At 43.4% G+C, this 26,975-nt stretch overlaps 1 protein-coding gene across 6 annotated transcripts in view; it reads right to left on the bottom strand.

Moving 5' to 3' along the window:
• ACTN1 (actinin alpha 1) overlaps positions 1–23,301 on the bottom strand; it is a 91,051-nt gene extending 67,750 nt beyond the window's left edge. For all 6 annotated transcript variants that reach the window (XM_075282969.1, XM_075282970.1, XM_075282971.1 and 3 more), the window contains exon 1: positions 23,053–23,301. In XM_075282969.1, the coding sequence (XP_075139070.1) occupies positions 23,053–23,151 (99 nt within the window). In that variant the 5' untranslated portion in view covers positions 23,152–23,301. The remainder of the gene's footprint in view (positions 1–23,052) is intronic.
• Positions 23,302–26,975: the final 3,674 nt, after the last annotated feature.

The raw sequence follows: 26,975 nt of genomic DNA, 5'->3' as shown, positions 1-26,975 counted from the left end.
ATGGTAGCAAAGATCTGGACTATGTAGACTGTAAAAGGATCTCCTAATCTGATTGATCCTGTGTGATATAGATGTATACAGCATCCGATATTAGATGTATCTTGTGTAAGGCCAGCTATTCAATCCTTTATATCCAAAGGGTTTCATACAATGACACAATTTACACTATGTAAACACTTTTTTTAAGCGCCTTCGTATAATACAAAATATGCATATGAAAAAGTACTGAGTATGCCAATAGCAATTCACAGCCCGTGGTGGAAACCACAGCGGCTCCCGTGTAACCCAATAAGCACAAGTCATCTTTTGCACTTTGTATTTCATTTTCCTCCTGGCCGCAGCCCAAGGGATGAAGTCATTCCTCGCACTCAGCCTTGGTTATAATTATATAAAGGTCACACATAGCTAAAACTACATGAGGTCTTCAGAGAGGCACAAACCTATCGGCGTCTAGTCTGGGATTTGTTATCAAAGCTCAAGCAGTTATCTCCATCCTCATGAGTCACATCACTACTGCAGGTCCAAATGTTTCCAGATTATCAACTGGGATGGAAAGCTATCTGTTGGCATTAGGAAAGGGTCAAATTGGCACAACATCTCGTGGCAATGTGCTTGGCTGCATATAGGCAATAATGGGTTTTTCCAAAGCCGAAATAAGCCGGTTCAGATTTGTAGCAAAGACAAGTGACCCAGGCCGGAATGCACCAGACGTCTTGAGTTGCCATCCAATACAAGTCTGTGGCAGAAGATTTGCAATCGTATTATGCCACCAATTTCTAGGCATTAGCATATTTTCTTCTATCATTATTCTACATTGGTACAATAATCTTATGGCTATGACTGCAGACCTGCAAATTCAGTGACATAATGCAAATGTACAAAACGATTGACACATGATCCCTTATGTGTATATAGGACTTTAAGAGGCCGTATTCAGGTTTCATTGTCAATACAAATCCAGTAAGTGCCTTGTAAATACATTTATTGTAAAGGAAAGCCTCCATCCGCCCCCTCCTCCCATGCATGGATGTGCAATGTGTAAAATGCATTTTCCAGCTGGAACCAAAAGGATTTTGCCTATGAGACAGCACCCTGTATTTATAGTCTTGTACGCTGAATATATCCGGTCCTCGTAATGTAAAATACAGCTCTGCTATAAAGTATTACAGCCATAGCCCGCAGTATGCTAAATACATTTACAGCCCAATACCACAAATAGACGCTGTAACCCAAATGTACACATTTTATACAGGAGGATTAAGTGGTCAATAAGGAAACCAGAGTCTAGATGACAGGTCGTGGAATCAATATATAAGAAATACATCTGTGGCTGTCTCGTCATTGTGTATGTCGTTTCTGTTCCCGTATAGCGGTTGTCGCTGCTTTTCCCTCTCCACCTCTTTTCTCTTTTTTGCTCTTCTACATGTGGCCTGGATTTGGCCTGTTTTTGTTACTTTGTTTCCCTTATTTTTGTGATCACGCGGCCCATGTGGTCTTTCAAGTTGCGGGGCTGGGGGCCTCCCCCCCCTCCCCATTTATACTGTTTGGGGCCTGCGTGCCTGATTTGTCAACCCTTGTTTTTTTCTTGTATCTTATTCTGTTCAACTGTAAAAATTTCAATGAAACCCGATTATACATAAGAAATACATTGTCACTATAGAACAAATCTATCCTAACTAATGGGCAATTACTTGGAGACAAACAAGTTTCTTTTTGTACCTGCATTCATACGTGACTGTGAGAATACACAAAGGTGAAATTTATAAGGAATGTCTCAAATTCTAAACACTCAAAAGAGAGAAAAGGGGGACACCGAGCAGCCACAATAGTGTAGTATTTTTGGAGATCAGAAGATCGTGAAATACACAGTCCAATCATATTAATGTGACCACCGTTAACATTAAATAACCAATCACAGAAGGCACGTGTCATCAGCCATCTGGGTGCACTCATCATTGTGGAAGGCACGATGGATCAACACAAGTATGCATCTATCCTTGTGGACCATGTTCACCCCTACATGTGAAATGTTTTTCCTCAGGATGATGGCATCTACCAGCAGGACAATGCGACGTGTCATAAAGCTCACAGTGTACGTGCGTGGTTCGAGGAGCACCAGGATGAGTTTACCATACTCCCTTGGCCAGCAAATTCCCCGGGCTTGAACCCAATCGAGAATCTGTGGGACCACCTCGATCGGGTTGTTCACGCCATGGATGCTCAACCACATAACTAGCGAGTTGGCATGGTTCAACATCCCAGTGATCATCATCATAACATCCCCTCTCTTCCTGCACGTCTCGCAGCGGTCCGCTCTGCCAAAAGTGCTTATTCTGAATTTTGACAGGTGGTCACATTAATGTCACTGGACTGTGTATATATATAAGCAGTAAGACCAGTTGGCCTCTCACCTGATGGGGTTGTGAAATTGTCACAACCTCAAATCCAGCTTATATAGAAATACAGGTGGAGGGGGTAGCAAATCACCACTGACAACACCGGGACTGTGGACGGGGATACAAAGGATGAAGACCAAAAACAGTCAGGGTGGTGCACCATTGGATGATCCTTCTTAGGGGTTCACAGCGCAAAACTGAACGCTGTGAACCCCTAAGAAGGATCACCAAAGAGTGCACCACCCTGACCATTTTTGGTCTTCATCAAATTCTAAATAGTCTCAATATAATAAAGTATCATGGTGTACCCCATTTTATTTCACAAGAAAATGGCCGCAGGCATGCACAGTCGGGTCTGCCCGAGGCCCGACGGCGCATGCCCAGAAGTTTGAAGTCAGCACCGGAAGATGCAGGAAGAGGCTGTTCCAGCCGAACATAGAGGCGGCGCTGGAGATTTCTCTCTCAGCATTGGGGACACCCCCAGTGCTGTTTGAGGACCGGAGGACCGCTCCCAGTGCTGCGAGAGAAATCATTTGCATACAGAAGAAAACCGTGATTTCCACCGAACTTTGGCGCGTAGAAGACCTCTAAAGGTAGGAGAAGAATAGCCTGTGTGTTAGGGACAAAAAATTGTTTTTAATGATTGAATCCCTTTAATGTGAACAAAGCCTTACATGCAGTTTGAAATGAAGGTCCATACGCCAATATTGCCCAGTCAGTAAGTATTGACGCCTGGTGCGAAAGGAAAACCAAGAGTCACGGCACAATGAACTGCAATGAACTGATCTAATAAATTTGCTGGTAAATTATAGTCCTCAAGTTATGATCTCTTTGGGCACATACAAAATCTACATCCTATTATTCTCAATGGGAATTCATTTTGCCGTTCAGATCAACAAAAATAGTTTCAGCCTTGATAAGTGAATCAAAATCCACGATATGCCCTATGACTATGTAATGTAATATGCCCACTCTTGTTGTGACATATAAGACAGTACATGTATCACACACAGTGGGCAGATCTATCAATCCCTCCACTCCAGAAAACGGGCTTAGATGGAAGATATTATGGCAAACATTTCTTGTAAGGACCTGTCTTGCACCAAAGATTTATAAATCTACCCCAATATTCCTTTAGCATAAACTTTTGCAAAAAGTTTTATGTTCCCATTACATTGAAAGGTAACCCTAAATCCGCCTTGCATTTAACATATCGGCTGTCTCATGTAAAGAATAGTTTATTTGCACTTAAAGCTAAACACATAAGGGAATAAAGTTAACATGGAATGAATCCGACAGCCGGGGCCAGCTCAACCTGTTTATCTTATGCTCAATCTTGTCTTCCAATTGTGTAAACTTACATCTGGATATGTTTAAATGGAGCAGTCAACAGCTATAAACAATGCTAAAAGACAAGGCCTATAAGTAGCCATTATTTCTCCATAAATGGACAGAAACGCAGCATATAGGTTTTTTTATTTGCAGAAAATCTTCATTCATTTTGCATTGGCAGGCTTATTAGACATGGATATACACAGGGCAGCAGCTATAGATCTAACCACAGACAGAATACCATATGGTAGGTTATCATGCCCTTTTGCATTTAGGCTGGGGACACACGTTGTGGTTGTCACATGCTACCGGAGCTCCGCCTACCCGTGAAGGTCAGTGATGGCATGATTTTAAAGTGAAAACCTTAAATTTACCTTCAAAATCATCCTGTCATTGGCCATCTTGCTCTACCAAAATAAGCGCATGTATGTAAAACCTCCTAAAAACAGAATCATTTTACAGGTGTGACAAATAGTATTTCTCTTGGGAAAAAAATGCAGAATTGCAACAAAATGTGGTCATTCATATTTAGTTTTGGTCTGAATAAACATAAATGTGCAAGTTTACCATATTCATAAAAAGAACGCTGAAACCGGAATCATAAGGAGGTATAGCAGAGGCGTGCACGAGTCCTCATGATACCGTCGTTAATGTCCGTTGCTCTCATCCGTCACATGACATTAAATGACAGATGCAAACAGAGCCCCCTCCATCGAGTGTCAGTCTGCATTTACCCAAAGTAAAACAGGACAGAAGACTTCTCCCATCATGTTTTTTTTTTCTAGTAGTGCATGTAGGACATTTTTCTTCCATTACAAAACTAAACAAACTTGACGGACTACAGCGTCCATCTTCTTTACATTACAGTCACTAGGAATGGACAAAGAGGGTCTCTGCCTGTGCCATTACTCTAGGTTCACACTAGTGTTACCTATCCATTGTTCTGGTCTGTCAGAGTACCAGAACAATGGAAAGGTGCACTGTTAAAATAATAAGACAGAGTCTGATGGGCCCCATTGAGTCCATACTGTAATGATGACAGACTGTAGTCCCATGGTGAGGCAGCGACTTGCAGATAACTAAAATACTGTAAATCCAGGTTTGCGGACGGAACGCACCCTGGGAAATATATGGACAGCCATTGCTGCGGTGTGACCTTTACGCCACATGGGGCCCTGGCCTAAAGGGGTTTTTTTAGCCCGAAATTGAATTTTCATACTGTCCACAGGATAGGTCTGTTGATGTCTAAGACTTAGACTCTGCATAGATCATATGTTTGATCATTCTCCGGGTGCCGGAAGCTGCTTGTACATGGGCAGCAAGTGCAATACTGCTCCTATAAAAGTAATACAGCAGCCCCATCCATAGTGTAACACTGGTTCAAGTGAACTGCAGCACCGTTCCCATTACTTGTATAGGAACAGCGATGCATGTGCCACCCGTCCACCAACAGCTTCCAGCACCTGGAGGCTGCTAGAACTGATGATGTCTGTGGGGTCTCGGACCTGTGGATAGGTCATAAGTATTAACATTCCATTTGGGGACAGACAACTCCTTCAAAGGAACTGTACTACAACACTTAAAGGGGCTCTATCAGCAAAATGATGCTGATAGAGCCCGTAAATAGCCTTTAAAAAAAGTTATTCAGGCACGCTAATGTTATATTAAACTACAAGAATATGATAATCATACCGTATCGTGCACGCTGGGTGGGCACGCACAGTCCAACGTCATCTTTAGCCACGCTTACATCTTCTTTCAGCGATGTCATTGGGTCCTGTCTTCCTCATCTTCTTCTTCCGGTAGCAGGGGAACTGAGTATGCTCAGTTCCCCTGCTACTGCGCTGGCGCGGGATTGAAGACGAGGAAGACGGGACCCGAGGAGTAGCAGGGGAACAGTAGTAGGGGAACTGAGCATGTTCAGTATGCTCAGTTTCCCTGCTACTGTTCCCCTGCTACTGCGCTGGCGCAGGACTACAAGCAATGATGCCGGAAGAAGAAGACGAGGAAGACGGGACCCAAGGACATCGCTGCAAGAAGAAATAAGATGTAGGCGTGGCTAAAGATGACGATGGGCCGTGCATGCCCACCCAGCGTGCACGATATGGTATGATTATCATACTCTTTTTTTAGGGTATTATTTGAAAATGGGGAGGGGGGTAGTTTAATATAACATTAGCAATGCCTGAATGGCCTTTTTAAAGGCTATTCACGCATATGTGGGGCTCAGCATGATTTTGCTGATAGAGCCCCTTTAAATGCCATAGTGTAGAAAAGGTGACACTGCTTCACGGGCAGGGCACCAACAAACGCCAAATAAGTTTTTTTCAGCCAGTCTGTACTATAGGAGCTCTGGTGAGAGTCACTGATAAAATGCTAAGTCCAGGATTAATGTGCATGCTACCATAATGATGATATCATTCAGACTGGAAAGTGCTGATCCCATATACAAACAAATGGTGCACCAGCATACCAAAGATATTAGATATGAGAGCAGAGTATAACACAAACAGGTAGACATGTATAACTGCAAATGATGACTTCATTGTAAAACGTGCCAAAATCTTAAAACTGATCAGCATATACATATCTCCTCTGCTGGATCATTAAATAAGGACCTATTTCCTCTCTTGGTTCATCTGCTTTATAACATACTAGATCATAAAATACCAATCACAGATAATTTTTGTGCTTTTTGTTGTTCCGCTGCAAAAATTCACATTTGCGTCAGTCTCCATTGGAGTCTCCGCGACATAGACCGCAAGAAATTGACAGAGAGAAAAGTCTTGTATGCAAACCTTGTTTTTCAAGAGCCCATGTTGGGGGCTTTGAGCCCAAAGACAAAATTTAGGAAAGGCCCAATACTTGTCTATTTTGTGCTTCAGGTTCATTCTTAGAAGTGCATAGATTGGTGGAAAGCACATGGATACAACCCATGGTGTTGTCCATTCAGTTTGCTCATAGAACCATATATACCTTTTAATGGGGTCAACTGGATTCTGTCAAGGTTTTGACAACACTACATGCAGACCTTTTTTCTTTCATTAACAAAATCCGCAATGGGAGCTCTGCACACATTCTCTAATCCGTAAACAGAGTCCTTACACCTAAATATACTTATCCTATTGTAGGAGGGAGGATTAATGTCTCCCAACAAAGAAATCACAGCAATGTATAAAGGGGAACAATATTTACTTGTCCAAAGTCCAATAGGGATATATGAGAACATGTTTAACAAAAAGGAGTAAAGGTGTAGAGACTGTTCCAGGAGTTGGAGGTATTCTCTATGGCAACTTAGGGTGCAGTTTACAGGTTTTCCTGATACAGTATAGTACCATGCTATCTTGCATATACACCCCTGTCTATATGTCAGGGCTCAGCAACCTTTGGCACTCCAGCTGCTGTGAAACTACAACTCCCAATACGCTCCATTCACTTCCATGGGAGCTCCAAGAACAGCAGATGAAATATGCATGCTGGGAGTTGTAGTTTTACAACAGCTGCAGGGCCGAATGTTGCCTTACCCTGCTATATGTAGTAGGGGTTAAATGAAGATCTTATAGAAAACAGATCACACCTTGACAACCTGAAAAGAACTGATTTTGGGTAGTGATCGTGTAATCCAAACTTTCACTTTATGTAAGTTATGAGAATTGGTTATAATTTTTAGATTACCAATATATGACAATTTAATGACATTATGGATTACAACTCTCATCATGCCTTGCTGGACTGAGTAATGTAGAGACATGGTCTGCACATAAGGACTGTCATTTATGGACTACACATCTCATCACGTCTTGCTGGATTGATTCATGTAGAGACTTGGCCGGCATTTTATTATTTATTGGCTACAGATCTCATCATGTCTTGCTGGATTGGGTAATGCAGAGACATGGTCGGTACATAAGGACTGTCTCATTTATGGACTACAGATCTCATCATGTCTTGCTGGATTCGGTCATGCAGAGACATGGTCGGTACATAAGGACTGTCTCATTTATGGACTACAGATCTCATCATGTCTTGCTGGATTCGGTAAAGCAGAGACATGGTCAGCACATAAGGACTGTCTCATTTATGGACTACAGATCTCATCATGTCTAGCTAGATTGGGTAATGCAGAGACATGGTCTGCACATAAGGACTGTCTCATTTATGGACTACACATCTCATCATGTCTTGCTGGATTGGGTAATGCAGAGACATGGTCGGTACATAAGGACTGTCTCATTTATGGACTACAGATCTCATCATGTCTTGCTGGATTGATTCATGCAGAGACATGGCCGGCACAAAGATTTTCTCATTTATTGGCTACAGATCTCATCAGGTCTTGCTGTATTGGGTAAAGCAGAGACATGGCTGGCACATAAGGACGGTCTCATTTATGGACTACAGATCTCATCATGTCTAGCTAGATTGGGTAATGCAGAGACATGGTCTACACATAAGGACTGTCTCATTTATGGACTACACATCTCATCACGCCTTGCCTCATTTGGAGATTCTCAGCAGCAGAGTAAGAATGAATGAAATGAATGGTTTCACATTATGACTAACAGGACATCATCTCTGGGTTCTGGATTCCAGGGAGTGATCTAATGCAGGATTCCTTTGGCTTTGTAATTCAAAGAAAACTCCTCCTAAACTCCGTCCCCTTAAGTTTAATAGGAATTGAAAAAAAGATGAACATTTCCATTTTTGGACATGAGGGAGCTCTTGCCGAATAGTCCTAGACCACAAGCTCAGACAGGGACATAAACTGAGGCTGGCTGTGATCAGCTGAGAGGAAATGATGGGAGGTAAAGTCTACTCCGCCGCAGGCACAGGGATTTAAAGGAACACCGACTTCTTAAACATTACGTACTTGGAAGGCTGGGAAGTTTCTGTAGCTCACAGAGAGAACAGAAATAACCAAAAAGATCATGCACAGCAAGGCATGAATGTAAGAAGAGAATACGTAACAACTATCCCACGCCTCCGGACCAGAATACTTACAGACCACACTTAATAGGAATAGTATTTTAGAATTGTTACAAGATCTAAGTTGTATGTATAAGTCATCCACACTTAGTACTAGTTCTCTACTGGATTCGGCAAAATATGTGTAAAAGGGAAGATAAAGAAATGTGTTTAAGGTCGGGAAACTGATATGAAACCGAAAATGATTAAAGGGAACCGGTGACTTTTTGCAGAACCAGCACTATGATGGGGCTTTGTAATACCCAGTAAAGTGATGCATGTCGCTGTGCTGGATCTAAGGGTAAATTCACAAGCGGATTTTGAAGCAGGACCCATTATATAAAATCCACTGTGGAAATCTTCCCGCTATCGACTCAAAAATTTCCTACTTCAATGGGCGTTTCAAGGGGACGCTTCTTTATTCTACTAGATGATTTTTTTCAACCAGCTGAAAATTAAGCAACTACTCCAACTGAAATGAATGATAAACTGAGATTTTGCAGTGGATTCTGCCACAAAAATTCCACCGTGTGACTCCATGACTAGTCACCACACCAGCACCAATCAGATGACTACTGGTGAGTGCAGCTAGGTTGCCACACATTTCTATTAGAGCCAGGACTCAATGACTATTCACCACACCAGCACCGCCCAGATGACTAATGGAGAGTCCGGCTAGGTTGCCACACATTTCTATTAGAGCCAGGACTCCATGACTAGTCACCACACCAGCACCATCCAGATGACTACTGGTGAGTCTGGCTAGGTTGCCATACATTTCTATTAGAGCCAGGACTCAATGATTATTCACCACAGTAGCATCACCCAGATGACTATGGATGAGTGTGGCTTGGTTGCCATATATATTCTTATTAGAGCCAGGACTTCATGACTAGTCACCACACCAGCATCAGCCAGATGACTATGGGCGAATCTGGCTAGGTTGCCATACATTTCTATGAGAACAACCTCTGCATGAATATGCGGCATACTCCAGGCACAGCAACTAATAAAATAAAGGGTTAAAAGGATTATAACATAATAAGGAAACCATTGCAGCTTCCCGCAGAAGTCACATTCATGTGGGTGGACAGAACCAAGTAAACAAAGACGAGAGAAAAGGCTCTAGTGCAACAGTAGATTTATCAGATGAGTATAGGATCTTCTGTCATGTTTTGCCATTCCTTCCATTTAATCAATGTTCCTATCTATATCTCAGACAGCCCCTTAAAATATTGGTAGAAATCTCCCTTTCTAATGCTTTACTTCAATCTTAGTTGCTGACAACTGCAAATATCTGGCCAAGTAAATTCTGCACATATTAGAATTGGGTCTCATCCAAAACCCATAAAATGACTGCAGCATTTACAGGTTGTGGGGGAACTGAAATGGAACAAAAATTCTAATTGTAATTATTCAAACGGACTACTGAATATTTTATTATATCAGCAGCAATGAAATGTTGAATTTTATCATGCCTGATCCTTTGTTCTCCTGGAAGATAAGCCGCTGCCAGAGGTGACTGCTAGTGGCCTACTCCCCTCTTCCCAATCCAAACACATGCAATTTCAGGCCTGGTTCACACCTGCAAGCAGCACTTTTCTCTCCCCATGTTTCGTGCAGAAACCACACACATAACTCCCAACTTTTGAACAACAGAAAGAGGGACAAAATGTGCGGCGCCCATAGCGTGCGCTGCAGGAAATTTAGCCCCACCCACTTTTATGTTGACTCCTCCCATTCTCTTTCATTTTCCGTGTCCCCCGACACAGTATAATCCTCCTACAGTAACCAGCACATTATATGTCTGCACATTGTAATGTTCCCTTCCAATTGCCCCACAGTATTAAGTCCCTCTCCTGGTGTTTAAGCATGAAACTGGATCAGCTGGAGGGGGACATTAGCAATGGGGGTAGTTGGAGGGGGCAATAAATAAATGGCAGATGAAGTGGGACATTAAGCGGTGGGCAACTAGAAGCAGGCATTAAAACGTAGGGGTAGCTGGAGGGTAATATTAACCTTCCACGGTTTAATGCCCTCTCCAGTTGTCCCCAAGTTTAAGTGTCCCCTTTATCTGCTCCATTTCATGTCCCCTCCTCCATCTCTGCCCCCGGTTTCATCTCCCCTCCTCCATTTCTCCCTCAGTTTCATATCCCCTTTCATATGCCCCCAGTTTCATGTCCCCCCTCCATCTCTGCCCCCAGTATAATGACAAACACACACAGACAGACACACAGATAGACAGAGACAGACACATACACTCTCTATCTCTCTCTCTCCATCCTGCATCTCACATCCCCCCTTCCCTCTCAGTACCTTACACGGATCTCTTCTCTCTTCACTGCACGGGACACTGACACGTATACCTAGTCACGTGATCATGTTATGTGACACAAGGTCCTTGAACCATAGTAAAGCGTTCCTCTGATCACTGCAGCCTTTTATCTGTTATAAGAGCAGGCGATGATTGGAGGAATGATTGATCAGTAAATCATTAAAGGGACATAGCGGGACATGTAGGGAGCTTTACAGGACCGCGGGACAGGGGTAGGAAAGCATGAGTGTCCCGCGGAAATCGGGATGGTTGGGCATTATGCACACGGGCATATGGGGGCTACGGGTTGCCTTAGGTGAACTCCCGGAACAGAAACCCGAACGCAGACGTGAACTGGGCCTCAGCTGTGATAGGCGTGTATGTTTATAAGGGCAAATAGCTAAGTGTTCAGATGACAGCTTGTGAAGGTGTATGGGCACCTTTAGATGAAGTTACCACATTCACAGTCAATTCTTACATTTAAAGGTGTAGTCTAATCCCCTATTCATAGGAGTGCTTGGCAGCCCCAAAGAAGTCGTCATACAAGCCCACTTCATTCACATGGAGGATATGGGGTTATTTTCGGTCCCTGGTTTATTGATCTCTAAGGGTCCCAATGGTTGGAGCCACAGCAATATGATACTTATCCCCTAGCCTGTGGATATGGAATAAGTGTCTCTGGTGCCACAACCCCTTTAACTTTGGCATGCCCTAACCATCATTTATATAGAACAGCATTGATCTGCTGTTAGGGTATGTTCACACGTCGCAGACTTATGAGAAGGCCTTCAGATGCAACAAGTTTGCCAAATGTGGATTTACCCTTTAAACAGCCAGCAATAGAGTATTCTCCCAAATGGGACATAGCAGTGGTATAGTAGAAAAGGTAACGCTAGCGGCGCATATGTCTGTGCCATACATAGTTGAAATGACAATTTTGGAAGTTGTCTAATCGCAGTCTGTAAACAAGGAGGAAAAAAGTTCCTCAAAATCCTTGAGCGTAAACCTTGGCATGTAATAAGAGTCTTCTCACCTCTCTATCCTGCTCACACCACACACACAGGCCGTGGCTGTAAGGAATTTAAGAGGGCTTAAAGGCTCTGGGGTCCGCTCATGTGGTCACGAGCCAGACTGCGGCATATCTTTCCAGGAGTGTCGCCAAAGAATAAAAGCTCTATAGAAATGTCCAACTCCAAACAAGGACAGTGTTACCTCCAGGGCCACTCGCTAATTTTCCACCCCCACCCCCCTCCCTGCCGTGAAGATTTAATATCCAGCAGATTGCGCTTCCGCTTTCCCTAGAAGAACAGAGGTAAGCTTTATATTGGGAGGGGGGCTGCACACGTGCTAGCAGCGCTCTGCTAGATTCATTTAGTTCCTGCCAAATATGTATCTATTTCAATCCCTGGATCCCATCATTAAATGAATGGATTACTTCTGAAACATGGGATGGGCCTGTACAACTGACTCTACGGCCCATGGGATCAATCATGAAGACTGGCCAGGAACTATATTTAGTCCACATATACATTATTACTAGACATCGGAAAGGTTCTTTCGTCTCTAAATGCTTCCTGCCGTTCAGACACTGGAAATCAATTTTAGCTTTAAAGGGGGTTCTTCAAAACTCAATATTAGTGGTCTATCCATAGCATTGGGGGTCCGACACACTTCACCCCTACCAAACAACTGTTTGAAGCACAGTATACAGAGCCTGAAACACACAGCTCCATGGACTACATATTCAATGATAGGACATCAATATCAATTCTTGGAGACCCTCTTTAAGCTGAGGCTCCACGTAGTTAAAATGCAGAAGAAAAGCAAAGTGAGATTCTAGCTACCGTAATCCTTTCCACAAACTGCAGAAAAAACAGCCTTGGAAAATGTTGTCAATCTTATGGCTGAGGCCCCACGTTGCGGAAACGAAGCTTTTTTTTGGTGCAGATTTTGCTGTAGTTTTTTGAGCCAAAGCCAGGAATGGATTGTGCAAAAAGTAGAAGTATAAGAACTTCCTATATATTCCTCATTCCTTTTGTAGACATTTTTGACTCTGGCTCAAAAAGCCGCAAGGGTTTTCCCTAAAGATTTAAAGAAGGAAGAGAATTAGAGATGAGTGAACACTGTTTGGATCAGCCGATCCGAACAGCACGCACCCATAGAAATGAATGGAAGCACCTGTGACGCTGACTTTGCCGGCGTCCGGCGTCACAGGTGTTTCCATTCATTTCTATGGGTGCGTGCTGTTCGGATCGGCTGATCCGAACAGTGTTCGCTCATCTCTAAAGAGAATATCGCAGAGAAAACATGGCAAAAAAAACAATGAAAGGCTAAGGCCCCACGTTGAGGAAACACACATTTTTTTGTAGCAGATTTTGAGGATTTTTTTGATCCAAGCAAAAGAATGGCTACAAAGGAAATAGAAAATGTATAGGAGGCTCTTATACTTCTACTTTCTGCTCAGTCCGCTCCTGGCTTTGGCAAAATCTGCAACAAAAAAAAAGCTGCTTTTCCGCAACGTGTGGCCTTAGCCAAAAACGTTTTTCTCACAGCTGAGGGTTCACTACAACTACAATGTATACAGTCCAGAAAATTTTCACGGCAAACCTCTTTCTTTCCAGGCTGATTCAGACAATGTATTCAGACAAACATACCAAGGCACAGGGGAAGGGGTTCATTCATTACCAGCAGGTGGACATATTGAATAAGGAGAGGAATTAAAAGTATATCAGAAAGCTATGCAACTTTTTATTACATCAAGTGCAAATATGTGCTTAATGTGATTAACAACAGAAAGTTGTTGCAGATTTTGGCACGTGATTGTGTGAATTCTGCCTCCCATTGATATGGATTGAAAATCTCATTGAGGACAAAATAAGTGACTTATAGCAATGCAATAGAAGTCTGCAGTATTATATGAAAGTGTTCCACAATACACGTAATTTTAAAAATTTTTTTTTGATCAAAATGGCCAAAATCGCCCACTTCGTCCGGCCAACTAAAGATTGTGTATGGCCACCTTTACATATGACTAGGTGATCTTGTACTACTGTGCTATATATAGTCAGTAATGTATATATTATATTATTGTGTTAAGTATATCCAGCAGACTAGTACCAGACACTTCCCTACTATTCAGACAAGCCCAGACCCCTTGACTCAAACAGAGGTCAACATACCATGCAAGCCTTTGTGAAGCTGTACATGAGCCAGCTTGTAAGTGCGCTACAGCCGACCTTACTGATGATATTGATGTGAGGAGCGCTCCTTATTTTATCTACATATGTTTCCCAGTAATATGTGGCAGATGGAAAGAGGGAGAGGGGAGGATATTTTGGATGTGAAGCGGAAATACTGCAAGGATGAAAAAGCAGCAGACGACTATTAGGTCATGGGAGGCTGGTGGGAATTTAAAGGGGGGAAGGGGGGATTTCACAACATACCATAAGGTACTATAATGGTTGCAAAGCATGTTATGAATTTCATAAAAAATTGGATAAAACTAGAAACCGCATCATAATTTAAGTAAAACATATGTTAACAAAAAAAGAAAAGGCGTTGTAGTGTATTAGCACTATTCTACTACTGCATTAATACATCATAGTCGGGTTTCTTAAGTGTATATCATGTCCTGCAGCGGATGCACCGTGACATTTCCATAAATTATTAAACATCTGTGACCGATTTAGGACTGAGGATCAGTGTCTTGAGAATACTTAATGAATCTCTCTCACTTTTGGGGTGTCACTGTGCTGTTTTTAAGGTATGAACATGTCCAAGGCTGAGGTCACACAGGGCACATTCTCAGTAGGGTAGCTGCTATGGAGGTTAACCCGCTGCAATGCACAGTAGTGGCATAGTGGATGATCTGGAAAATGGCAGAATTGTGACATTAATAATTTGTTCTAATATACCTTATTAGTGAATTTTGGCTCCTTTCTGTGAAATCCTGCACTGAAACCGTCTGTTTTTCTATTGCCTGCAGAAATATTTACGCTACTTCTTAGGCTTAGTTCACATCTGCTTTTGGGAAGTCCAATTGCAGACCCCCTGAATGGAAACCTATATGCATAAAAAATTGGTTACCTAAGGAAACCCGCGGACCCCATAAACTATAATGGGGTCAATGTGGTTTCCGTACTAAAATGCAGAGAGAAAAGTGCTGCTTGCTGGACATTTCTGTCCGTATATTTCATGCGGATAGACAAACAGAATGGCCCAAATGCAGATGTGAAGCGGGCCTTACTAGAGTACGGGTGGGCAAGCTCTTAAATAATATATCTCAGGCATTATAAAACCTAGAACAGCGATTCTGGTATCATATGAAGATGAGATTCCCAGGTCTAGTTCTACCTATATTATTTCTTGGATTGGCAAATTAACTACTCCCAATCCAGACTGTATTTCTAAGTGGTGATCTCTATGAAAACAATACAGTTAGAACTTGGGGTCATATGAAAGCTGAGAATCTCATCTTTCATATGACACCATAAACACTGTTCTATGTTTTGTAATGCCAGAAATATAACTGTATAAAGTAACTTCCCCACCCAGCATTAGCTTCCCTGCATTATACAAGAACCTACCTATCCATATTCCAGTGAGAAGCAGTGTACAGAGTTCTGCTGGCAACAGAGAAACAGAGAGAAAGCGGATTTCACAGAAAGGAGCCAAAATAGGTTGATAAAGTACATTTACAACATGCATTAATAACGCAAATGCTGCCAGAAAAGTTGTTTGCGGGTGTAGGTATGTTTTAAGACAATCTTATCCATATGATCAGGCAAAAACCTGCATTGCAAAGTAACCCACAGCATGTCAATTTTTGTGTGTTTACCCTGCAACTTTTTACTTTTGCAATATGAATGTTTAAAGCAATTTTGCAGTTGCACTGGCACAAAAAAACACCCTACTTTGGATTATAGGAAAATACAATGGAAATTCAGAAGCATGTCCACTCTACCACTCCGGGTCCTTAGCATTCACACGTTGTAACGCGGCTCTGATTCTTGCACGATGACTCACGTAAGAATCAGCACTGCAAAACAGAATCCCATTGACTTCAATGGGTTCTGTTTAGCGCGCGTAACACAATGAAATCAATGGGAGTTTTTAACCCATTGAGTTCAATGTGTTACGCGCGCTAAAGGGAACCCATTGAAGTCAATGGGATTCCGTTATGCAGCGCTGATTCTTACGCGAGTTATCGTGCAAGAATCAGTGCCGCGTTACACCGTGTGAATGCACCCTTAGGGTCGTCTTACAAAGACAGAAGTTGAAACCTTTTTTGGCTAAGTCTCCATGGGACGTCCCGCATGAAAAACTGCGGGGGCAACGCATCGCGGTTCTACCCACAGCGCTTTAGACAGAAAGCTTGCAGAGTTTTCATCCACTGACTTGCTGTTACAATTATACCTATGGGGAAACCGCCAGTGTTTCCGTAGGTATAATAGACATGCTGCGATTTCCAAAACCAAAGTGGATGAGATTCTGGCTAATTCCATACACACATTGAAAAATAAACTTGCATCACGTCAATTATACCTGCAGAAATGCTAGCTTTTTTTGTATAGGTTTAATAGGGGTAGAAACTTCGCAAAGGTACATGCGAAAATGAAATTAAAAACGTTGCGGAAAAAAAACGCAATGCGTTTCCTATGTGTTCGCTACATGGTGCCTTAATCTTATACTAGTGGATGAGTGGCTGCACACATAATCATTCCTAACTTAATTGTTCATGCAGCCATTGATTTTCATTACTGTCAGCAGAATATCCCCTCTTTACACGTGACAATATCCTGCTGACTTGAAATTATTTTTAATAAAGATGCGATCAGCACAGACACCAGCATTTGTCGGTGATCTCGGGGTCTTTTACATGGAGCAATGACTGGGAACAAACGTTCGGATGATAATTATATAAAAGGCCCTATGGGTTAAAATTAGTTTCTGAATTTTTTTGTGACCGAAATCAGCTCCATTCATTTTGTATGTTTTTGCAAGATGCTCTTGGACTTCTGAAAGCCCATTCAGATGAGTGAAATAGTCCTAAAAATTTATGCAACAAAAAAGGCATGTGAATATGCCTTTTAAGCTAATAATGGACGCAAGAAAAAAATGACATTCTAGTTGGTCTAAAGGAGAATAACACTGCACTTATGAGGGACTCCAACATGCCCAATCACTCTAACCCAACATCCACCATTTGGGTATGTTGAATGATCCCACCAACACTCATTGGATCATACACAGATATGTAACTAAAGTCTTGTGGGCCTTGGTGCAATCTTTTGTCCGGGGCCTCCTATCACATCCCTACAGGGAATTCTTTATAGTGATAGTTACGGGTGCTAAGGAGTTTAATCCACCTTAGTGTGGTTAGGGGGATCTTAGGGTCTCCTTGGCTTATGGGCCAGATGGAAGCTGCAATCTCAATACTGATGCCAGTGCTTATGGGATGCCTAAGGCTGCTGTGTCCGATGCGACTGCACCGCCTCAAGTTACGCCCCTGGTCGTACAACAGCGATCTAATGTGCACAGTTGGCTTAAGGAGGATCTGCTGCAATATATTATGGAGACAGGTCTGCTTTGCTACTGGCTAATATTACCTAAAAAAGAAGCAGACTCTTCCTAAGAGAATACTCTCATTTGCTTTAGTAGTGACTGACTGATGGCTGCATGTACACACGGCAATAGTCAATGGACAGGAGGAAACCGGGAACACGTCCCTCATGAAGTCGGCTAACTCATCAGTATGAATGTGCTATATCCTTCCTTAGGTACAATGTTTTTGTATGCCCTTTGGGCCAAAGGCACAGCAGCCCTAAAGACAGTCGTGTACAGCATGCCATATGCAGGATTAGGATATACTGACAGGCCGATTCTGTACTGTGATAAGGAGGTAAAATAACCAATCTCTGTGTAGAAGGCCGAAAAGCTGCCTCCCATCTGTAATGACATCACAGAGGGTTCCCATGAAGAGTGGGTCTGGGGGTATGCAGAGAGGTGATCCCTGTCTTCTCAGCATGTCCGCCTATAGATCAATCATGATCGTGATCTAGTGGGCTATTACCTCATACATTACATATATCTGATATCACTGTTTTCAGTGACCTGTATACTATGCAGCCCAATTTATCTCTGTACTTCCTTCTGTCCCTCTATACAGAACTAAAGAAAACAGCATAATTGAAAACAAATATATAATAATCATAATGAAAGTCTAAGAATTAAAAAGAATAACACAATTCGAAAATCGCCGCATGTCAATTATACCTGTGTAAACAGTGGCGTTTTCGTACAGGTATAATAGAGACAGAAAGGAATAGAGAAAAACGCTTAAAAAAAAAAAAAAAAAAAAAAAAAAAAGACAGTGCATTTTTGCCACGGTTTAACCCGCAGCATTTTGCTGTGGGGCCTTAGGCCTCGTTCACATCAGCGTTGGTACTCCGTCTGGGGGAGTCCACATGGGGACGGAATACTAAACACAATTGCAAGCGGTGTGTAGTAAAAGCACATGGACCCTATAGACTATAATGGGGTCCGTGTGCTTGCCACCAGATCTCCGCACAGAACATGCGGACAGGAAAGTACTTCACTATCTACTTTCCTGTCTGCATGATTCGTGCGGGCAGTGGGCAGTAAGCACACGGACCCCATTATAGTGCTTTTACTGCACACCGCTTGCAGTTGCGTTCGGTATTCCGTTCGGGGGGGGGGGATCTTCATGCTAACTCCCCCAGATGGAATACCAACACAGATGTGAACGAGGCCTTAATCTGTTCTATTGCAGTCCTGTCTACTTTTGCACCTATCCTTGGATTATTATCACCCAGATGTTGCAGCCAAAAGTATGGGAGGGAGATGCACTTAAATCGTGCTCTATAGTGACATCATTCATTACACATTGTACACATATTTGACACTGCAAAAAATGGGAGAAGAAAGCTAGACTTACACGGACGTGTGCAGGTATTATTGGTTAACAGCCATCACACTCCTGCATTATATACAATGCATGTGAATGGGGGATATTTACATGGCCGATATTGAAGGACGGTTGTAACAAGACAATAAAACTATAGGACATGTTCTATTTTTGTCCATTTTCCCAAATCCCTCCATGTACCCAAATGTATGAGGGATCCGTGAAAACAGATGCCCTATGGGTGCAAGAAGGCCGTGGAAAATGTCCAATGTTCACAGTCGTTTTGCACCTCAGTCATGTGAATGTAGTTATTATTGATTCCTTTTTGGCATAAGCATTACTCAATGGCCAATCTATTAGGAAACTTGGAGGTGGGATGTTATGCCATTCTTAATAATTGTGCCCCACTGTATTTTTCCAGTTTCTGACCATGTCATATCTGCAGCATTTCTAAATAAGGAGAATGACTGGGGGATAGAGGAAGCAATAAGTTTTTTAAAAAAATCTTCTTTAGGTTACATTGACACAGGACACGGACAAATCAGTGATGGATTTTCTCAAATTCTGCTGTGACAAGAACTGCCCCAGATGGGGCGATTCTGTGGTGGAATTCAGAGGATCACTACTGTAGACTGGCGTCAGCAATGCAATTCTGTATGCAGGAAACACTGCACAAAAATTGATATGCAGCAGCTTGAACACCCGCACCGCAGGTAGGTTTTTCTTGCGCAGCATGCGGATGAGATTTGTCTACATCAGATCTACATTGCTGCTACTGTACATTGCAGTGGATTAGTCACCAGCAATCCTGCGGTGGTTAATCTGCTACAAGTACAGTACGTCCGTTGTGGACATACCCATAGTATGCATCATTCCAAAAATGTAAGATTCTGCTGGCCCTGGCCTGGTAAAACAGGGCAGATCATGGTAACTGGCCAGCCTTATAGCAAGTAGTAAATAGGCGGGGACTTGGATTATAAATGTTGGAATGAAAACTACACTTTGAAGTTCTTTCCAGCTTTCCATCAGGATCTATAAATCAATTTCCTCCAAAACAATGCGGCTTCTTACAAGACAAACTGTATAAGAATAGGGGCAGGTGAGCTGTACCATAAGTCAACACCTCTACCCATATCCATAAAGCAAACCCTAAAGAGACAGAAAGCTGTGCAGACCAAACAACGTGATAAACAGAAGATAGAAAGGAGAATGATCCCACAAGTAGCGATATGACGGCATGCTGGGAGTTATAGTGTTGTGCATGCAAGAAATCAACAAGTTGTAGATCAATGTCATAGTCTATAGGTTCTACCATGAGTTAACACCTATCTATTACCTCCTTGAGATTATATATATATATATATATATATATATATATATATCCTTACTACACACCCATCCAGTGCAGATAACTAAATCTATAACACCTTGATATTAACCATTCATTGACTTCCGCTCCTATATACATAATAGTAATATTTGTCTAGATATAGTTACCCATATACTTTTAGTAACTATGCTGGCCACTAAGTCAAATAATTCACGGACACTTCCTGTTATTTCATTATCAATACGTGAAGGATCACAGGATCACAATGACATGAATCATCTATAAATAGATAACATGGAATCCATCATTCACAATTAGCAACATTGCAACTCATCTATTTCCCTCCCTCACAATGACCTCTGCACAGGTCACATTGTGTCTACAAAACACTCCCATAAAGAACATCTCTAGATGGCCTTCTGCTTATTTTACAGGTATAGCCTACACACATTAGCAGAGGTTTGTATATGCGAAAAGGTAGTCATACACCTTGAATAGCTGTCAACCAAACCATTCTTTACCCAATGGTTATTCTTTCTAACCCCATACTTCCAAGTCTATGTTCACATTTGTCCGGTGGGTGCCATTCTTGTCCGCCGCTTTCAGTCTTAAAATGATGATCACTCAACGGACCCCATTATACTCAATGGGGTCCACCAGGCTCCATATGTAACTGCTATTATAGAGGTTTGCCTATTCTTTGTTCTAGTCCTCCTTGGAACAGAGGAACGGAGAGCCAAAAATGGGAACTTAGTGTAACATGAATATGTTCCCACAGGACTCAAATACTGCAGAATTTCCAGGCAGAAAATATGCAACTTTTACAGTAACAACAAAACCGGATGAGATTTGCCGCGATAAAAAAAAAAAAAGCTTTGCAGAAATCTTTGAATCTGCTGTGTGTCAATTCAGTGCAGAGGATTCTCGACGTAAGGTTCTCCCTTTAAAATATACAGTTGTAACCTGTAGCAAATCAGCATCAAAAACTGCAGCATTGAAGTCTTGTGGGAATATACACAAAACCGTGCCATACACCTTCAATAGCTGTTTTTTGAGGCTTATTCCCATACACCTCAATGCCTGCTTTGCCCAAGCACACGTGTTAATGGGGAAAGGGGTGTAAGGCTGGATTCAGGACTAGGAGACTCCGCTGCAGAATTCGCTTAAAATCGGCAGTTTCAGTATAAAACTGGCGGAAACTGAGCAGAAACCTGGCAGATCCCATTATAGTCTATGGGTCCGTGGGTAACTGCTTTCTAAGTTTTGGACCTGAATGATGGAGACCCAAAAAACTGGGTATGTTAAAATTCAATGTACCCTTGCAATTTTATATACGGTACCTTGCAATAGACAAAAAGCTATGCAGGCCTCAGAAATCAATCTTATCCTACATGTTGTGCTTCAGATATGAAAGGACTGATCTTATTGCTATTGACAGCCACTCCCACATTGGTGTGCATGCATATATATCTCTATAGCAGGCCTCATTAGCATTTTGGGGTGGGGTACGTTTATGCAAATACCTTGACCATAGAAGTGGAACAGACACAACTCTACTGTGAATGCACCCAAAGTTGGAAAACACCTAGAGTCTGATTGGAGAACCCCCCAAACATAAAAAGGCTGAGAAATACCATTTTTAATCATATTTGTCACCCATTACCCAGAATGTAGGCGTGCCCCTAGTGCTGTCTTCTGCAAAATATATACTATATAATAAAGACTATAATCTGCTGCTTACATAGGCCAAGGACTGCTGTTGACTAGCTAGACAGATGAATTGCTCTGTCCTACTCATCTTGTACAATTCTCTGGCATATGTCGCTGCTATTCATAAAACAAAGTGATAACATTTCTATCCAACATCAATACCTAACCAGTGCACCATATATTTACACCATTCGAGGCCACGACAAGTCCTTAATAATAGATAAAGTCACTGGTCTCAGTGTCAGCTCTGCCCGCAGACCAGCTGCTCTCTAGCACAGGCCTTGGCCAGGGATCTGCAGTCTATAGGTGGGCTTTTCATGGCTCTCCTGAATGGGGCTGATGGTTTGTAGGGTCTATTTCAGAGGGCTCGACCTGTCCTATGATGCCAAGGTACCACTGAATGAGAATGGCTTTCAGATTGGAACAATCCAATTCACAGTAGCAGCATTGTACATCTATGTATATCCAGAACATTGAATACGTCACAATTACTAATCAAACTTTATTAAAAGCTGGTTCTCAAATAGCTGATCACCTCGGCTGCCATAGGTGGGACAATTTTTGCAGACCACATGTTCATACAAAGTTATATGCTGTATACTCCCACCTATAGGATCACATTTTGGCATCCTGAGTTACAGCGGTGTTCTATGCAATCCTTCGCTGCCTTATCAAACAGCAAAATGTTACATCATGGGCCAAATGACATGTGTGGTAGAGAGGGCTAGGTGTGCACAGAGGAAGGAGTGGTGACATCACCTATAGGTTCCGGTGCAATAGTGGCAGCACCCAGTCCTCTACCTGTATTACAGTACAGGGCTGCATACTGGATGTCTATATTAGGAATGGATTACTGTAACTGTGTAGCTTGGCCTCTAGACTCAGTCTGGAAATAGTGTAACCCTTTCCTAGCCCTGTACACTTCATGGATTGCAGAGGCTTCAGACGACCACTGGTTTTATAATGGAATACATGACTGGTCTCACTAGCACTGCAGCAGAACTTATACAAGACAGAAGAGGCTAGAAGTCTATGATGAGGCCAGTGAGTGGCCAGTGAGTGGCATGGTAGGGCTCACCTTCCTCTGCTGCTTCTCCCAGGCTGGATCTAATAGAAGGTCCCTGTCCCAGTCCTCCTCCGGCTGCATATAGTCATTATTCTGGTCATAATGATCCATCCCTGGCAGCGGCTGTTACTACTCAGTGTTGCTTGGACTTGTAGTGCTCCTGGGGTTCCCCCTGTACAGAACCAGGCGGCGGCGGCGGCAGCGGCAGCAGCAGATCCGAGCGTGGAGCCAGTGCTACAATGTAACCAAGTGAGAGCTGAGTGACTGCCTGGGAGTGGGGAGGGGGCATGTCCTGGGCCCAGCCCTCCTCCTCCATCAATAGGATTGGTCTCTACCCTTGCCCGAGGCTGGGAGTTCTGCTACTGGCAGCAGGAGCCATCAATCAGGGCTGCCGAGGGTATATACAGCGCTGTATCCTGCTCACAGGCAGCACAGGAGGGAGACATGTCTGGGAGATGGAGTACAATGGCATAAGAGACTCCTGTAATGTCCTAATGTGTTCTCAGTTGCCTGCACGGGTGGAGTCCCTTTAAGTTAGTGTATCGTCTGAGGGGAAGAGGTGGGAGCTATTGTCCATTGACTGGAGGAGGTCAGATGTCCTTACCCAGCTCATACAAGGCTTAAATTACATACTCACACCCCCTTCCCCATCAGATGGAGTTTGTAGCTACAACAGCATACTTGTGCTTCCCTCATCATGTCTGAGGATCCTCTTCTTGTCCTCAGCTAAGAAAAGTTGTCAGCTGTGGGGTCAAAGAGATCAGTAACCCCCAGCAGCGGTGGCCTTTTTGTCGCAACCCCCTGGAAAGTCATGTCCCCCCAACTGCCTTAGCCTATCTCCACCATGCAGGAGAGGTACAGGGCTGTCTCTTCCACTTTGAGTCCAGGCACTGCTCTGGCCGGACAGGATGACAGTTCTGCTGACCAGACCTCAGTGTTTGGCGTGGGTGCAGCACCTTCCCTGTGGTCGCAATAGCAGATACTGCTTCCCCTATGGTTCTTTCCCCTGCACTTAGTTCTGGAGAGGTTGTAGTAGCTAAGCCCCCCAGAAGTCATCTGGATGTCTGGTCCTTTGATCTGGAAGGAGGGATTCCCTCCCCCTTAGTATGCCCTCAGTAGTTCCTCCTATCCATGTCCCTAACATAACTCCTATGGGCAAAGTGCTACAAGCACAGTGGCTTCCCAGACTGGACGCAGCCATGGTTGATCCCGTACTCGGGCTTCTTGCAGGAGGCACATCGCTCCCAACGTTATCATTCACACAGCTGGCACAGTGTACGTAGATCTCAAGAGGTCTCCAGAGTCTGGTTCATCCAGTGACGGGTCACCCAACCAGTGTTCTAGGCGATTGTGAGTAGATGACAAAGGCAGAAAAATAGGTTCAACATTGGGGTCGGGTAGCTTCTTGGTTACCAGCCACCATGGCTCCTGACATCACAGCACAACCTTCAGTCTCTATTCATGCTGCACAGCCTCCAGTTCTACAGATGGGTGAGTCTAGGCTCGCAACAGTTTGAGGTACACACCTCACCAGATCAGGTAACAATAGGTTGAATTACTTAAAATTAATGGTTGAGAAATATGGAGGCAAAGCTGGTGCAGTATGGCAGTAATGGCTCCCATGGCCTGTACAGGATAAGGGCTATTTTTAGACCTTGAGGCGTCTTCTGAAGCAGTTTTTGGTAAAAGCTGCTTCTGAAAATGCCAGGCAGTTTTCCCCTCCCCTAAAGTGAATGGACTGTAAAAAAAAAAAAAAAATGCTAGGCGTTTTCGGTCACGGTTTTTTGTAAAAAAAAAAAGCTAGACGTTTTTCGCCTCCCATTCACTTCTATTGCTTTTCTCAGGCGGAATCCGCCTGAAGAAAGGTCATGTCGCTTCTTTTTTCTGCTAGCAGCAAAAAACTGCTAGCAGAAAAACGAAAGCTAGCAGTCTCCATAGACCACCATTGTATGGAGGCAGATTTTGAGGTGAAATCTTCTGTCAAAATCTGCCTCATTGCCCCCATGTGAACTAGCCCTAAGGGAACTTTAGGTCTTTTGTTTTTGGATTCCCCTTTTTGTAGTGTTTTGTAGGGAAAAAAAAAAATGACGAGTTCATTGCTCTTTTGTCTCTGTTGTCACTCAAACTCAGAGTAGATAAAAAGAGGAAATTCAAGATGTCAAAAAATGTGAGGTAACAGGTTACAGACATTTACGATTTTGGAGAGCATATTGTGCCAGTACAGGCCTGAAAAAGCTTGGGAGCTGTTTCTATGTATTGACACGATCTGTGCAACTTAGAAACTGCATGGTGGCGTTACGATTAGAGATGAGTGAACATGGTATTGTAAGCGGCCATTTTCTCGTGGCCTATGGGCATGTGCAGTCTGCTCTGCCCAAGGCCTGAGGTCTTAGAAGCTACAAGCCACCGCCAGAAGAGGCTGAAGATGACGTTGCTGAAGAAGAGGAGGCGCGCAGGATAGTTCTCTCGCAGCATTGGGGACGCTCCCAGTGCTGCGAGAGAGCTAAATTACATACTGAGAAGAAACGGGATTGTAGGCGAACGGCGGCGCGGTAGGAGAAGAATAGCCTTTCTTAAGGCTATTCCGACGTGGTACCTACAAAAAATTGTCTCTGACTGATAGGATCCCTTTAAGGTTATTGTAACTGTTAGCTATACTGGTTGTTTTGGAATTATGGACTGGAGACACATAGTTGGACAGTGACAGCATGATTATTACTAGAGATGAGCGAACAGTGTTCTATCGAACACATGTTCGATCGGATATCAGGGTGTTCGCCATGTTCGAATCGAATCGAACACCACGTGGTAAAGTGCGCCAAAATTCGATTCCCCTCCCACCTTCCCTGGCGCCTTTTTTGCACCAATAACAGCGCAGGGGAGGTGGGACAGGAACTACGACACTGGGGGCATTGAAAAAAATTGGAAAAAGTCATTGGCTGCCGAAATCAGGTGACCTCCATTTTAGACGAATAGTGGATTTCAAATCCGGGTCATATGAGAATGTGAACTTTGTGACTATGAGACAGGGATAGCTGTACAGGCAGGGATAGCTAGGGATAACCTTTATTTAGGGGGGAATGTTATTAAAAATAACTTTTTGGGGCTCTATCGGGTGTGTAATTGTGATTTTTGTGAGATAAACTTTTTCCCATAGGGATGCATTGGCCAGCGCTGATTGGCCGAATTCCGTACTCTGGCCAATCAGTGCTGGCCAATGCATTCTATTAGCTTGATGAAGCAGAGTGTGCACAAGGGTTCAAGCGCACCCTCGGCTCTGATGTAGCAGAGCCGAGGCTGCACAAGGGTTCAAGCGCACCCTCGGCTCTGATGTAGGAGAGCCGAGGGTGCACTTGAACCCTTGTGCACCCTCAGCTCTGCTACATCAGAGCCGAGGGTGCGCTTGAACCCTTGTGCACACTCTGCTTCATCAAGCTAATAGAATGCATTGGCCAGCGCTGATTGGCCAATGTATTCTATTAGCCTGATGAAGTAGAGCTGAATGTGTGTGCTAAGCACACACATTCAGCTCTACTTCATCGGGCTAATAGAATGCATTGGCCAGCGCTGATTGGCCAGAGTACGGAACTCGACCAATCAGCGCTGGCTCTGCTGGAGGAGGCGGAGTCTAAGATCGCTCCACACCAGTCTCCATTCAGGTCCGACCTTAGACTCCGCCTCCTCCGGCAGAGCCAGCGCTGATTGGCCGAATTCCGTACTCTGGCCAATCAGCACTGGCTAATGCATTGTATTGGCTTGATGAAGCAGTGCTGAATGTGTGTGCTTAGCACACACATTCAGCTCTACTTCATCGGGCTAATAGAATGCATTGGCCAGCGCTGATTGGCCGAATTCCGTACTCTGGCCAATCAGCACTGGCTAATGCATTGTATTGGCTTGATGAAGCAGTGCTGAATGTGTGTGCTTAGCACACA

This window comes from Leptodactylus fuscus, chromosome 7, assembly GCF_031893055.1.
Source record: "Leptodactylus fuscus isolate aLepFus1 chromosome 7, aLepFus1.hap2, whole genome shotgun sequence".
NCBI classification, from domain to species: Eukaryota; Metazoa; Chordata; class Amphibia; order Anura; family Leptodactylidae; genus Leptodactylus; species Leptodactylus fuscus.
This window is presented reverse-complemented; position numbering and strand designations above follow the sequence as displayed.